Consider the following 14,862-nt stretch of genomic DNA (forward strand, 5'->3'; position numbering starts at 1 on the left):
GCTCCCTCCGGCCACACAGGTTGAAGAGGGCATCTCAAAGTGGGTGCTTTCCCACCACTCCAAGCTCAACGCATGATGTAGTGGTGATTTCTGAGCGGTGCTAACCGCTCCTACATCTGGCTTTGTCTATTTGTCCCGTGTCTGTCTGGACTGTCATTTGTCAATTGTGGTGTCTGTTTGTACGGCCAGGGTCACATTGGCCAAGCTTTACGGAACGCTTAATGAAACTAGAAAAGCAGTTCCTACAGAAAACTGTGTGGGCTCTCTGAAAACCCACAGTATATCATGTAGGCTACAATATAGAAAATGTACACATCCCTCCTCAGACAGACTTTCAATTCAGCTCAAGCCCAAGCGGTAATATAAATGGTATGACATAATTCATTTCCCAGAGGAATCCACTGAGAAACTGTTTATTTCCAAAATCTCAAAAAGTTTAAAACGTACTGAACAAGTTGACGTTTTAACCACATTTCCAGCACAAAGAATATAGAAATGTGACGGAATAAATAAACATAAATTGGGGACAACTAGTGTGTTTGCTGAAGGCGTGCGTGCAGCTTCAAAGCTAGTTGAGCGGCGCTCCACATTGCTCCACCGTCAGCTCACCCCTGCTTCTATCTATATTAAAATGGCCTTGTGGGTGCCGGGTGGACGATGGACATACGTCACCCACAAATGCAACATGCCCGTATATGGACTTATGGAGACCACTTTAAACTAGTCTTGAAGGCCACTGTGCAGACAGAAAATCTAGTCACTAAATTCTAGTGTGATAAAAAGGCTTTCACGGCATCCAGGTTTGTTGATATTCGATGCTATGGTTATTCAATATGTTTAAGTGAGTCACTCCATATTTGGGCATTGCTGACGTATAACTCCATATATGCAACTGGCTGACATCATCATGACATAATTTCGATGATGAGAATATCCCCGTCAAGACATCATAGGAGTGTCATTCTCAGAGAGAGGCAGATTTCAACTACAAGCCCCACAAGTCTACCAGACATAGACATTATCATCAAGACCACTCCAACTCCCATCAGAGTTGCTTTTCAGCCGAGAGCTTCCACACACTGCTCACCACGCACGCCACTGTTTGTTCGTTGGTCTGGGATCAAAGCCATGGCTTCCAAGGACTCTGGTAAGCCACCTGTTGAGACTGGCGTGGCCGTTCATCGCATCCGTTTCACTCTCACCAGCCGCAACCTTAAATCTCTGGAGAAGGTCTGCGCAGACCTGGTCCGCCGAGCGAAGGAGAAAGATGTCAAGGTTATGGGACCGCGCCCCATGCCAACCAAGATTCTGCGTATTACCACCAGGAAGACCCCCTGCGGTGAGGGTTCAAAGACCTGGGACCGCTTCCAGATGAGGATCCACAAGCGGCTGATAGACCTGGAAAGCCCGTCCGACATTGTGAAGAGCCTCGCCTCCGTCAGCCTTGAGCCTGATGTAGATGTTGACGTCACTATTGCCAATGCATAGGCCTAAACCAAGCCGGCCTGATATTCTTTTTTTGAAGATATTTTTGGGGGCTTTTCCCTGCTTTATTAGATAATAATAGAGTAGTCCGACAGAAATTGGCGAGAGAGAGAGAGAGAAGGGGAGTGACACGTAGAAAAGGTTGTCGGGATCGGGAGTCGAAAACTGTTTCAAACATTGGTTTCTATGCTGTGAAAATGACACTTTTTTGTCCCTTGTACGGGTGCCGCCATCATTGTAGAAATCAACGTTCATTGGTAGAAATGGTACAATCTCGAATGCTATTGGGTGCCAACGGTCACATGCAACCACAGGGATACTTGAGAAAATGTGGTGTTGAGCTTGCCAAATAAAGCACACGAAGAAGAACCATCACAAGCCTATGATCACAAGCCCCTCCTACAGCATACCATGCTTTAACATAAATTATAACATAAATTGGACAATATTTTCACAAAACGCATATCATGGTGATTGAAACAAGGCTTTAAACTAGCGACCATAAAGTACTTATGACAATGTTTATTAAGGTAAGAAAATCACTTGTAAAAGTTTGGGGGAATAGAATGGAATCCTATGGAGAACATGTTGCTTCTGGTACCAGAACAGCGCAATCCTGACAACTACAGGCCTGGTCGAAACGAGCATCAGCAGCCTAGGTTCCCGGACCGCCATGCCGGCTGTCCGGGCCAAGCCCGATATTCTAATGAAAGCAGAAAGAAAAAGACTCCCACTGGAGTCAGTCTTATCCGTCTTTAACTAGTGCAAAATTCTGCAGCTAGGTTACTAACAAAGTCTAAGAGACACTGACCTTCACTGGCTGCCGGTGAGTTTCAGAATTGATTTTAAGATTTTACTGATGACTTTTAAAGCCTTGCAAGGCCTGACTCCCAGCTACATCTCTGATATGCTGGAACCGCATAAGCCGGTGCGCAGCCCGCTATGCACATATGGTCATGTGCATATATGGGACCGACCAACTTCAAACTCTGCACACACATTGGCACTCGAGGGAGTGCAGTGTCTACAGTGTGGACAGTGGACAGTGGCAGTGTCATCCAACTGATATGTCCATATATGGGTATAATGGATATCCAGTTGGCCAAAAAATCCAATCCAACCAATATGCCCATATATGGGCATGCCAATATACAGGTTATGGGCATATACTAATGACATCAGGGATCTCCATATATTGGCATAAAAGGGACACAGACAGACGGGTACAATGGGTACCCTGACAAAGCCCCCGACACTATGGCCAAGATATATTGGTCGGATTGGGGTTCAACGTAGGTGTGAGGGCCGCGTAGTGGCCTGAACCTCTAGTTATACCATATTACCTTACCAATGTGCTTGTCTCTGTATGATTTTATTACACATTTACGCTGTCTTGGCTTTACTGTGTTTTCTAGTTCATATTGTATACATTTTCCGGCTTCATGACCCTCAAAACAAAGTGGGTGCAAAATGTGTAGCCTTAACTCCCAATGAGAGAAAAATAGCGTTTCTACGTCATAAATAGTTAAAATTACATACAAAGCTTTTCACATTTGTGGTACCCCTATTGTCAGAAGTGAAAGCGCTTTTGGAGGTGCGCTCTAGAGATCCCTCAAAATGTGATAAAAATATGGGGTTGTTTGGACATTGCATTAATGATAAAATAAATAAATAGGAAAAGAAAAAAGAAAGGACCCTCCCAAAAGCCAATTTTATTAAAACGGTAAGCAATATAAAGATGTTCTGAGGTACGTAATTTGGCATTTGGGGTTCAAGACCATGTAAAAGACTATGTAAAAACAAAATAAAAGAATTGCCACGGACAAGGACAAGTCTAGCAACCCCGGGCCCTGTACATAACACCTTTTGTAAATGGAATGAATAAAAAAGCAGTACTTACAAAAGTTACCAGGTGGCTGTAAGCTGTGTTTTGTCAGGGCACACCAGCCGACAGGGAAGATGTCTCTCGAATCGAAAGGGCACCAGTAGTCAAAGGCTCCCCGCCAGCCGTCAAACATGACAAAGATCTCCTGACCTCTGACCTCTCCCACAGTGGCGGGACAGATCAGGTAGGGGTTCTTCCTGTCTACGGCCTCCAGCTTCATACCAGGCTGGAAATGGTTCTTAGCGGGACTGGGTGGTTCCTGCATAATGCACAGACAGGGACATGCAGAGAATGTTAGAGAGGCAGGGACTGAAATTTCTAAAAGGGCCTTTTGGTGGAAATATCGAAAATAGCAGACCTCCAAGCTCACATTAATTATTGTGAGCTTGGAGGTCGGCTATTTTCGGTGCGTGATACACCACACTGAACTAAGCATAATCAACAGAGAGGACAATTGTTTCAACATAAGATGCTGCATTCAAGTTTAGGAGAGTTTGGACAATTAATTCTCTTGAATGCTGCCTTCAAGCCCCCTTTGATGTCTATGTGTGCACGTGCCTGATAATGCACACACGCAGTGGTGGAAGAAGTACTCGCATGTTTTGCTCAAGTAAAAGTAGCAACGCTGCAATATTGAAAATACTCTGTTACAAGTAAAAGTCAAATTCGAAATTTACTTGAGCCTCAGTGCCTCACAATGTACTTAAAGTAGCAAAAGTAAATGTAAGTAAGCATTGTGCAGAATGTCCTCATTTCAAGTTCAAAATATATACAAATATTTGTATAGATCTATAAGCTCACAATGCGTTGCATCGCAACACATTGTGAATTGTAGATTGTCTACTTTCAAATGGCCAAAATATAAATACTGTAGAGCTGAAGTGGTTAGCGCGTTTTGTAATAATAATCAAGAATTGTACTTAAGTACAGTAGTAATTTAGTAAATTAACTTAGTTACTTTACACTCTGGACACACGTACGTACACACGCACAAGAGTAAACTGATGCATTTCTCATTGTTAATTTAACATTGAGAGTGTAGAAATGTAAACAAATTAACCTGGAAGGGTCCATTTGATTACATTTGTATGATAAATTAACACTTACTGTTTATTTGTTAGTACACAGCTTAAAGCTTAACGGTGGCCCATGAACCACATAGTAAAAGTGAAAGCATAGTGAAACCACTAGTCTACATCCAGCAGGTTAACGATACCTTCTTGAAGGCTGAGGCGGGAGCCATTTCTGCTCCACTCAACGTCCTCAAGAGGAACATGGGCCAAGACGACGCATTCATCCTGAAACCTGATGACAAGATCAAAAGAACACATTTCAGACCAGTGGTGGAAAAAGTTCTCACATTTTGTACTTAAGTAAAAGTATCAATACTGCAATGTAGATGTACAAGTCTGGAATTCAAAATGTACTTGAGTAAAAAGTATGAAAGTATTGGCTTCAAAAAGTACCAAAAGTAAAAGCAGATCTACAAGCTCACAACGCATTGTGATAAAGGTATAAAATAGGGCTAAAGGGGTTCATGTATGTTTTATAATAATATTATAATTTATATCTTCAAAGTAACTAAGTATTAAAGTTTTCAAATAAATATTGTGGAGTAAAAGTACAATATTTGGATCCGACATATAGTGGAGTAAAAGTAAAAGTATTGGAAATTGGTATTACTCAAGTACAAATACCTCAAAATTGTACTTAAGTACAGTACTTAAAGGGGAAGACCACCCATTTTCAATATTGAAATATGTCATTAATATACCTTAGAGGAGTTAAAAGTTCCCCCCCTTCTGTGTTGGTTAGAACTGGAGGATTGATTTTGGGGTTTGTATTGTAAAGTACAATGTGTGATGTCGTCAAGTTGTACTTTACAATACAAACCCCAAAATCAATCCTCCAGTTCTAGGCAACACAGAAAGGTGGGAACACACATTGTACTTTACAATACAAACCCCAAAATCAATCCTCCAGTTCTAACCAACACAGAAGGGGCCAAGGGGGGGAACTTTTTTTCTATTTCCACACAACTCCTCTAAGGTATATTAATGACATATTTCAATATTGAAAATGGGTGGTCTTCCCCTTTAAGTAAATGTACTTACCGGCAGTTATTTTACACCACTGCTTCAGACATCATGTGAAGTATAAGATACCGTTTATATAATGATGACATGGCTTAGATCAAGCCTTTATCAAAACATACCATACAGTATATTCTTACACACTTTTAAAATATGGAATAATTTAATGCACAAATGTTACATCTTAATATAGTAACGGTTAACCTTTTGCAATACATAGCTTCTCATTTTAGCAACAATTGATGAAATATAAGATTTATTTGTACTAACCAGGTATTAACTAACTCTAGAACTATGCAAGTCATGAACATATGATATGCTCCACTTAGGCAATACCTATTGTACCTGTTGTTCCTATTATCAGAATACCCATTGCACCTGACTTTCTGCCGGTGTCCCTTTTATGCCCATGTATTGAGATATCTGTATGTGTTTGTCCATGTCCCTTTTATGCCCATATACTGTATGGAGATGCCCATGTATGGGCATATAGGTCAGATCAGTGGTTCCAGACAACCGGATCTATGCTTATACTGTTTATGGGTATATCAGTTGGATTGGCGGTTCTGGACAACCGACTTCACACCGGGCACAGCACTCCCTCCGTCCCTCGGGCATGTTACTTTCAGCAATGTTTGGTAAAAAAAAAGGCTTGGCCAACATCAATACGTGAATTTGCATAAATAGTATTAGTGTTTACAAGTGTGGTGTGGTGGTCCACCATTTTCCTACAGTACTTGAAAGTATCTCACTTGTCAAATGGAATAACATATCAAGAAAACTTTGCATCGTGACACGTTGTGAGCTTTATTTTCGGCATACAACAGACTACTGTATGCCGTATACTAGGGTCTTCAACGTTTTAAGGCCGGGGACCCCCAAACTGATGAGGAGATGGAGCAGGGACCCCCTACCACCTCGTAGGGTGGGGTGGTCGAGGCTACGACATATTTTTTTATTTTAAACATGTACAAGTTACAGCGAGCAGGGTGGGCCGTACCACTACCATTTCTAAACATACTACTTATTAACTGAGAACCAATGTCAATAATATCAACAATCTGTCAATTGCATAGTAATAATGTATTCAAGCTATTCAAAATGGATAGAATCATGATTTATTTTTTAACATAAATGTGAAAAATTAAGAAAAAAAATGTTTTTTTTTTGTTTGTTTTTTTAAGCAATAAATTCGTGGACCCCCTGCAGTACCTCCGCGGACCCCCTAGGGGTCGCGGACCCCCTGTTGAAGACCCCTGGGCGTATAGTGAAGGGTGTTACGGATGTGAGTGTAGGGATCGGGATCTGTTTTGTCTGTGTATTGTGCTCGCGTGCCATTTTTTTTTTTTTGTATGTATGCAGATCCTGTGTACAGGGCTGTCTCCAGGATTGGTGGGGAGCTCACTACACCACGAGCAACCACACCTCACCTCACCTCCAATCACCGCTCCCTCCGTCCCTTTTAAAGCCTACTTGGATCCGTCATTCACGGCCACTGTCAGTTTTGGTTTGACTCTAGAGTAGAGTAGTGACTCAATGGAGCAGTGTTCTAGTGTGCCTTAAACCTGACTGTTCAAATAATCCTATTTTGTAAAGCTTGCTACTTATCTTAAAGTGCTCATTGTGTTTGATCCATGGCAGGTAGTATTAGGTAGGTATTATACTGTATATATTTATTCTTTTTGAGTATTAGTTAGGCAGCCAGAGTTGGGGCTTCCCAAGTGGTTAAATAAGTGCCTTTTGATTTCGTTCTTTGATTTGGTTCCTGCTCAGCCCTGTTTCACTACTTTCACTTATAGCCTGGTTATAAATTGTATTGCACCTACAGTATTGTAAAGGTTTTCGCCTTTGTTGTGTCCCTACAACCCTAGACCCAGTGAGTCATAACAAAGGGCTCGGCTAAATGCTCACTAACCCAACGGTGGCTGTAGCATGTCTCCGTTCCTCTCACAGGTTCCAATTGGTTGGATATCTGACGAGTCGACTAATCGCCAGAAGTCATTGGTGTTGTCACTACCATCCAAACGCAAGCGCAGCCGGGTACCCATCATGCCCATCACCGTGGCGATGCACACAGAGTTGTTGTTGCGGGGATCACGTGCTTCCAGCTTCATACCGGCCTTGAAGTCAGTTGCTGGGGGGGTCCTGGACTGCAGGGGACCAAACAGAGAAGACAAATGCACTCACATACATTTTAACCACTTTCACAACACTTTTACAAAAGGAGTACAAATTGTTTAGGGTCCTTGCTTGGATCCCCTCATTTACAGTATAAGTATAAATATAGAATGTGAACAGCTTACCTGTCTGAAGCAGTTAGGAGAGGCAGCGAGGGAGGAGGTCTCCTTTAAGTATTCTTCCCAACTGAATGGTTCTATCAAACAGGGAAAGATGGACCTTTGTTTACAGAAAGCTTTTAGTTACAACCATCTAAAAACCTTGATACAGAACAAGAGAAATGATCTACCCCCTGAAATACTCTATCTACCCACTATGTAACCATTATGTGGCTTGCAATTAACCTTGCATCACCAGACTTTGCATCGCAGAGGAAAGCCTGGTATTCGTTCTAAAACTAGCCATGTGATCCGGTTTAGAAAGAATAAGAAAAGAAAAGAGTGGTTCCAGTGGTTGTTTTGGTTCCCCACATAATGCGAACAATTAGTTTATTGTTGCTAGTCCCTACGATTTAGAATAAAAGATGAACATACCAAACGATTATTATACCAAAAGAAAGGAAATGATTATACCAATTTAAACCATTTTTAAACTAGGGGAATCATTTTGGAGGTGCACAGCACCTGATCACTACAACAAACTACATGACATGACATGTAAAGTTATTTGCGCTCACGAACAGATCAGAAAACCAAAAATGATATTGATCCCAGGCTAGCTTGCCATAGGTGTCAGTGGAATAGATTGTAGATAACTGACATGTAGCTTATAAATAACATGATGGAACAGATGATTGCAATGCTGCTGGTATGTACTAGTCTCAAACTCATGCTGTGTTCACACTGGACGCGACAGGCTACAAGCCATTTGCACAACACTGTGACAGTGTAGTTGAACGCGCATGTTCGTTTTGCAGCTTTTTGTCGCTGCTAGTGTGAATGCAGCATGAGACTTACTTCTCAAACGGTTCAAAATACACAGTTAATTTGCCATGAAAAGCTCCACCGGATGTCTGTCTGTCACGTCACACTTTTGGCCCTACTCTTATCTCCGCAACCGTTGCCCCTATCCATGCCAAACTTTGCACATAACTCCTTGGCTGGCAAACGATTTTGCCCTAAAATCACGCAAAGCGGTACACAGTATCTCTAAAGTCATGTCATCAACATGGATCTGTCCAATTTCCCATATTCCCTCCTGATTGGCTATGATTGCCTTCTAAAGTTTGTGTATGCGACCTGACGGTCGCTTATCTCCCGATTAGGGAGTCTTACTGGTTTAACCCTAAAGGTCTTAACACATGACGGGTGTGACAAATAAACAATAAGAAAATGTTGGGGAACACTTCGCATAAAACTATTCATAATAGTTGATGCCTCGTCCATACTGGTTGAAGCCTTTATTCATGATGGAAAACCCACATTGTTCAGCATGAGTATAATATCTGCGTATATATATTTACCCCCAAATATATTAAAGTCAGTGTGTACGGACATTAAAGAGGGTAAAAACATACGTGTAGGATTGAACTTAATATATTCTAATATAGAACAGAAACAGAGGAAACAGAAAGAAAACACCATTACCAACCATTGGATTTATCCAGAGCAGATCCTACTGTCACATTGCTTCTTCTCTCCTTCCGCTCTTCTTTTTGGTCTGAAATGAGAGAGGATTCAACCAGTCATCAGCCTCCATTAAAATGCATAGATTATCATTTCACTATGTACCATGGGATTACGGTTATAAAGTGTGAAATGACTGTAGGGGGCATAATTACTTAAAAATACAAACAATAAACCTGCTGCTAATCCTCACAGATTTGCATTCTGTGTTGAGGATTCTCAAATGGGAAGGTTGTTTTAATAGTCACCTCATCTCGCAAGCCAGACTGTTGCCTCCTACAATTTTCAAATATTTCCGTCATACATACGCAAGACTAATAATCGCCCGCTTTGAAATGGTGTGTATCTCTTGCTAGTGACTACTGTTGTTGTTATAAACCAGATGGAGTAATTGAAATAATGTGAACAAATAAACAAATTATATATATATATATATATATATATATATATATATATATATATATATATGATAGTCATTCATACTAAAACATTAAATAAAAAAGCAGTTATGTTAGTATTATTGAGGCAGATTGTGCCTACCTCTGTGTAGTGTTCTACCCATGATGACTATGGGGAACCGCACTGCTCCAGTTGGGTCGAAATCGGACAGGACCTTGTTGATTCCTTAAGCGTACACTGGAGACAGAGTAGAGGAAGGCACAGTTCATCCTCATAAGCTTAACATTGGTAAACTGTGGCGAAATATTCCTGGGAGGCCAGAAATATAAAATACAAGTAGTCTGCCTGTTTAAAGCTTTTTTGTGTGTTCGTGGGCATAGAAAAGCAATGTAAATGGTGCTATATTTGAAGGTATTAAACAGTTATTTTCATTAGACAGTGGTCTCCCACTTCATGTTTTTTTACGTTGTATCTTTGCTTTTTTGAGAACCCTGTTTTTTGTGTCAGATCAGAAATAGAATCAGAATCACTTTACTGCTGAATGAAGTTCACACTAGAAAATGGCTTAACAACTATTTGATGCAAGGCTAAAGATAAACTGTACAGTAGATAGAGATATAGGACTCACATTACACAGGAATGTCCAAATTGTTAACCAGCTTAAACCCTATTGAAAATATTAGTGGAAACATGTCTGCTATTTCCACTATTTTTGAAATCTTGAAAAATTCAATTTTATTGCCTATAATGACATGCTCAAAATAGGGATGCCAGGTTGAAAGTTATTAATGTTCTATGAAAGTGTAAAATGGAGACATTTTAGACATATTTGACTATATATTGTGCAACATTACTTAAACAATGATGAGAGTAATACCTTATGTGAACAAGAAGTTTTAAATCTATACAGACAAGAGAGCCAGTTATGTTTTCACTTTTCAGACTTTCATTGTAAAACCTTGGATCAAAAGGTGTGAACATGTGTATCCATAATATAAAAACAAAAGGTACCTTTTGGATTTCTGTCCTTTTAAAACATTACTTCTGCTTAAAACATTACTTCTGCGTAATCCAAAAGGTTCAAAAACGTTTAATGTCTCACTTCTAATTACACTGGGGATTGTATTCTGCAGATGGAAATATTTGACCTTTTACATATAACTATTGTTTATTACTCCCATACTTTAGGAACAAGCCTATAATATCAACTTGTTTAGCAGGTTTGCAGATGGAATGGAACTATGGAGGTTTTCAGTTTCATTGCCAGAAGAAACAACAAAAATAGTCCAATGAAATGACAATACAGTTTTTACCAAAGTCTGTTGAGCAAATCTGGTCCAATGATCCAGTATAGGCTTAAAATAAGAGCATAGCATACTCTTCCTCTGGTCATTTCATGGTATCAAATCCAAAAAGCTGAGAAAGCAGTAAAAGTATTCCAAGATGAATGATGAATTCCAAACGAAACCAAAATAGAGAAGTTACAATCCCTCCAAATACAGAAGAGGTCTACTTTGGTTGTCTAAACGAGTTAAGCGTCCAGTACAGTGTATTCTATCTGTCTTTGCCTTCCCCCCTTAGTCTTTTAGCTGTGAATCCCTTTGAGTTAGGGGCCATAAAGATTCCAAGCTGCCATAAAAAGCCATTAAGAGGTGTGCACGCGGGGAAGTCTGCTAGCTAGACATGAAAAGGATTCCAACTCCACTACCAACCCATCTTCAGACTGGCTTTACTTTGAGCTGGGCTGTCTGCTTCGTTCAAGAGGGTCAGACAACTCCCCCACCCCAAACACACCAGGAAGCACTTCATTTTTACTACCTCCATTTCTCCCAGAGCACTGATCTCTGATTAGCAGTGGTGGAAAAACTACTCACATATACAATACTGCAATATAGAAATACTCTGTTACAAGTAAAAGTCCGGAATCCAAAATATACTTGAATAAACGTATGAAATTATAACTAATTTCAAACAGCAGGGCTTAAAGGAGTAGTTCACCCCCAAAATGACTTTTTTTCTTTTGATTAGTCACGCCATGGAGACTAGAGTTCAATAATATTTTGAGTTTTTTGTCGCATTTTGTTCAAGACAAAATGTTATAACACTAAATTTACCCCCATTCGTTCCGGATGGGGACCCGCTTCGAAACAGGTCCCCATCCGGAATCAATGGGGGTAAATTTACTCGAATCAAATTTTGTCGCATTCCTAAGACAAAAATTGTCTAAAGAAATTGACGCTCATTGATTCCGGATGGAGACCCAATTCCCCATCCGGAATCAATGGGGGTTGTGATGACAGCAGTTTTCAGAAAGTTATTTGATGTATCTTTTAGTTGTTTTTACCGAAAATAGTCATATATTTTCTAATGATCTAACTGCCCAATTAAAATATTTACGATAGGCCTAAGCTGTTTCATAGAGCAATAAAACAAAAATGACATGCAAGAATGATCCAGATTAAAGCATAATTCATAATGAAGTCACACATATATATATATATATATATATATATATATAGGCCTATATATATACACACACACACACACACACACACACACACACACACACACACACAAACACACACACACACACACACACACACACACAGAGTTGTTGCACATTTAAGACAAGATGTGTGATTTTTGCAATTATATAACTGGGCTACACTGACAACACCCACTTACAGCAGTAGGCTAGAGCTGTCTGTGCGCGCGCGTGTGATTGTGTGTGTGTGTGTGTGTGTGTGTGTGTGTGTGTGTGTGTGTGTGTGTGTGTGTGTGTGTGTGTGTGTGTGTGTGTGTGTGTGTGTGTGCTAAAGATCAGATTCCTGCTGTGTAAAGCCATCAGACAGACTTCCACACTTCCAGTGGCATTGGGAAGATGAGCGTGGTGTCAGCGTGACGGCAAGACGGCCGCTGCACTGCTTGACAGTGGGGAGTGGGCGTTACCAGAAAACGCTTCATATCAATACAGCAGAATATTGTTTGAAGAAGGTATATAACCGTGACTGTCTAATAATGACAGTATACACACTGACTAGACTACTACAGTACAGTAGGCTACACCGCAGTTCTGTCGTGTCTGACTGCTGGGGAAGAGGGGCGGGGGGGGTTGTGTGTGTGTCTCCCGACAACCAAATACATTATAACACGTGCCCGGGGGGATTGGCATGATGTTTGAAGAAGACATTACACGTCTTTCAAATGGATTGGGAGGAAGTGTGTGAGTCCATCGTGTGACGCATTTTTTCATTTTTGGCCGACACATTGTGGGCGGGGACATCATTTGGACTGCACGGGGCTTACGTTGTTTGTTCTCCAGCAATGCAACACCGACACACATTATGTCAAACATGTTTTTTTCGGCGGATCATCCGTTCACATTTCACAACAACACGCCGAGCGATTTAAGCACATACTGGGGCCAGACTGCAGAGTTCCGCAAAAAATGTGTTCCCCAGTGTTCGTTCCTACAGTAGCCTACTACGCACCAAGCTCAACGTCTGCAAGGAAATTACACATGCTCTTCTTTCCCAATACATTTCGAGATTGATAACTATCCGTAGCGCTTTTGGCATCTTGGCAACCAAACGCGAAAGAAACCAATCACTCAGTGATGTAAGGAACTGATTAGGAATCACGAGCCGTTACCCACCGTTTGGACAAGGTGTTTTGATGAGAGGTTCCTCACTTTTCATCAGATGCAAGTCGCCATATTCGGTGCACCTCCTCCGCGCATGTCCAACACGCAGCTAGGGCTGTTATTCATATTTTTCGACTGGAGGTAAAAAAAAAAAGAAAGAAAAAAAAAGGAGTAAGAATTATTAATTGGTAGCATTAGCAGGTTTTAAATGTTTTATATCGGTCCTCCATAATAAACTACGTGGCATATGTAAACGAAAACGCGAGAGTCGGGGTGTTTGAATTTAGTCAAAGGAAAGGGAAATTAAAAATCACTTAATCTATTGTGAACTGGAAGAACTACAATATAACAGTGGAGTAATACGTGGCAATGGCTAATGCCTGTTTTATTCCCTCGTGTGTGCAATATCAGAGACTGATAGAAACAGAAAGGGGGGGTAGAGAGAAAGAAAGACAGAGAGAGAGAGAGATAGAGTTGACGAATGATGAAGATGCAATGGGCTGCCTAGGCGGTTAACTTTTCCTGTTTTGCCCTTATTAGTTAAAAAACTAATAATAATAGACTAATAATAATAATAAAGAAATGCATAAATAAACAAACGATTGATTGGGACTGACTGATTGAAGAACTTTTATTCTGATAATAGGCTAGCTAGATACACATTTTACCAACAGGCAGCTTGAAGAAATGAATGATTTTCTTAGAGAATTCCTCTAATAATTAAGAAACACTTAAACCATATTCTATAGGCAAGAAATGTGAGTGAAACACTCAAGTGAATCTGCTAACAATAGATTAGGCTACCTTAGAATAACTTCATTATTATTATTATCGTTATTATTATTACCCTTGTTATAAGTTAAAGACCCATTATCTTACATATAAATCGTCTAAATCACAATTATTATCAACATCATATCCTACTTAATTTGAATTGCATTTTTGTTCTCATTAAATTATATATTTTGTTATTTTGCAGACGATGCATTAAAGGATGCATCACCCCCAAAATGACTTTCTTTCTATTGATTGATTATTCATGCCATGGAGACTTGAGTTCAATAATATTTATTCAATAAATTTGATTATAGTAAATCCGGATGGGGACCCAAATGCATTTGGGTGAGTAATCAATAGGGGGAAAAAGTCATTTTGGGGGTGAACTACTCCTTTAAGCTATACATAGTTCTGAGTGAGTCAATGGGCAAACATTTGGTATACTCTCTGAGCTGAATTACCTCTGAGGATTTTACTGTATAAGCATGAGGCTTACACATTGACATTATCATTGGCCCCATGAGTATTCTGTAAATGTCCCTGTAGAACAGTGCATGTTTCTCAACGTTTTCAGGCCACGACTGCCCAAAATAATCAAAATAATCATACTCAGTTCCACGGATAAATATTATGAAAACAGCAGATCTACCAGCTCAGAGTTGCGAGGCATTGTGAGCTTGTAGATCGGCTATTTTCACAATGTTTGCCTCTTTATTATATTATTAACAGGTTTTATAGTTTGTTGATAACTTTTTGATGCATAATGGTCTTTTTCTA

General features: G+C 40.2%; 2 protein-coding genes across 2 annotated transcripts in view; one reads left to right on the top strand and one right to left on the bottom strand.

Moving 5' to 3' along the window:
- The window catches only part of scml2 (Scm polycomb group protein like 2), a 43,796-nt gene extending 30,364 nt beyond the window's left edge, over nt 1-13,432 (bottom strand). The window contains exons 1-7 of the mRNA XM_080729604.1: nt 13,321-13,432; nt 9,807-9,902; nt 9,232-9,300; nt 7,767-7,837; nt 7,379-7,613; nt 4,587-4,675; nt 3,386-3,629 (exon numbers count right to left, since the gene is read on the bottom strand). Coding sequence (XP_080585730.1) covers nt 3,386-3,629; nt 4,587-4,675; nt 7,379-7,613; nt 7,767-7,837; nt 9,232-9,300; nt 9,807-9,828 — 730 coding nt within the window. The 5' untranslated portion in view covers nt 9,829-9,902; nt 13,321-13,432. The remainder of the gene's footprint in view (nt 1-3,385; nt 3,630-4,586; nt 4,676-7,378; nt 7,614-7,766; nt 7,838-9,231; nt 9,301-9,806; nt 9,903-13,320) is intronic.
- Nucleotides 1,129-1,488, top strand: LOC308288233 (small ribosomal subunit protein uS10-like; the record flags this gene model as incomplete). The annotated part of the gene is made up of 1 exon (XM_080729606.1): nt 1,129-1,488. The coding sequence occupies one exon, from the start codon at nt 1,129-1,131 to the stop codon at nt 1,486-1,488; it is 360 nt and encodes a 119-aa protein (XP_080585732.1).
- Nucleotides 13,433-14,862: the final 1,430 nt, after the last annotated feature.

Source organism: Nannobrachium achirus (assembly GCF_963921795.1).
Source record: "Nannobrachium achirus genome assembly, chromosome: 7".
NCBI lineage: Eukaryota > Metazoa > Chordata > Actinopteri > Myctophiformes > Myctophidae > Nannobrachium > Nannobrachium achirus.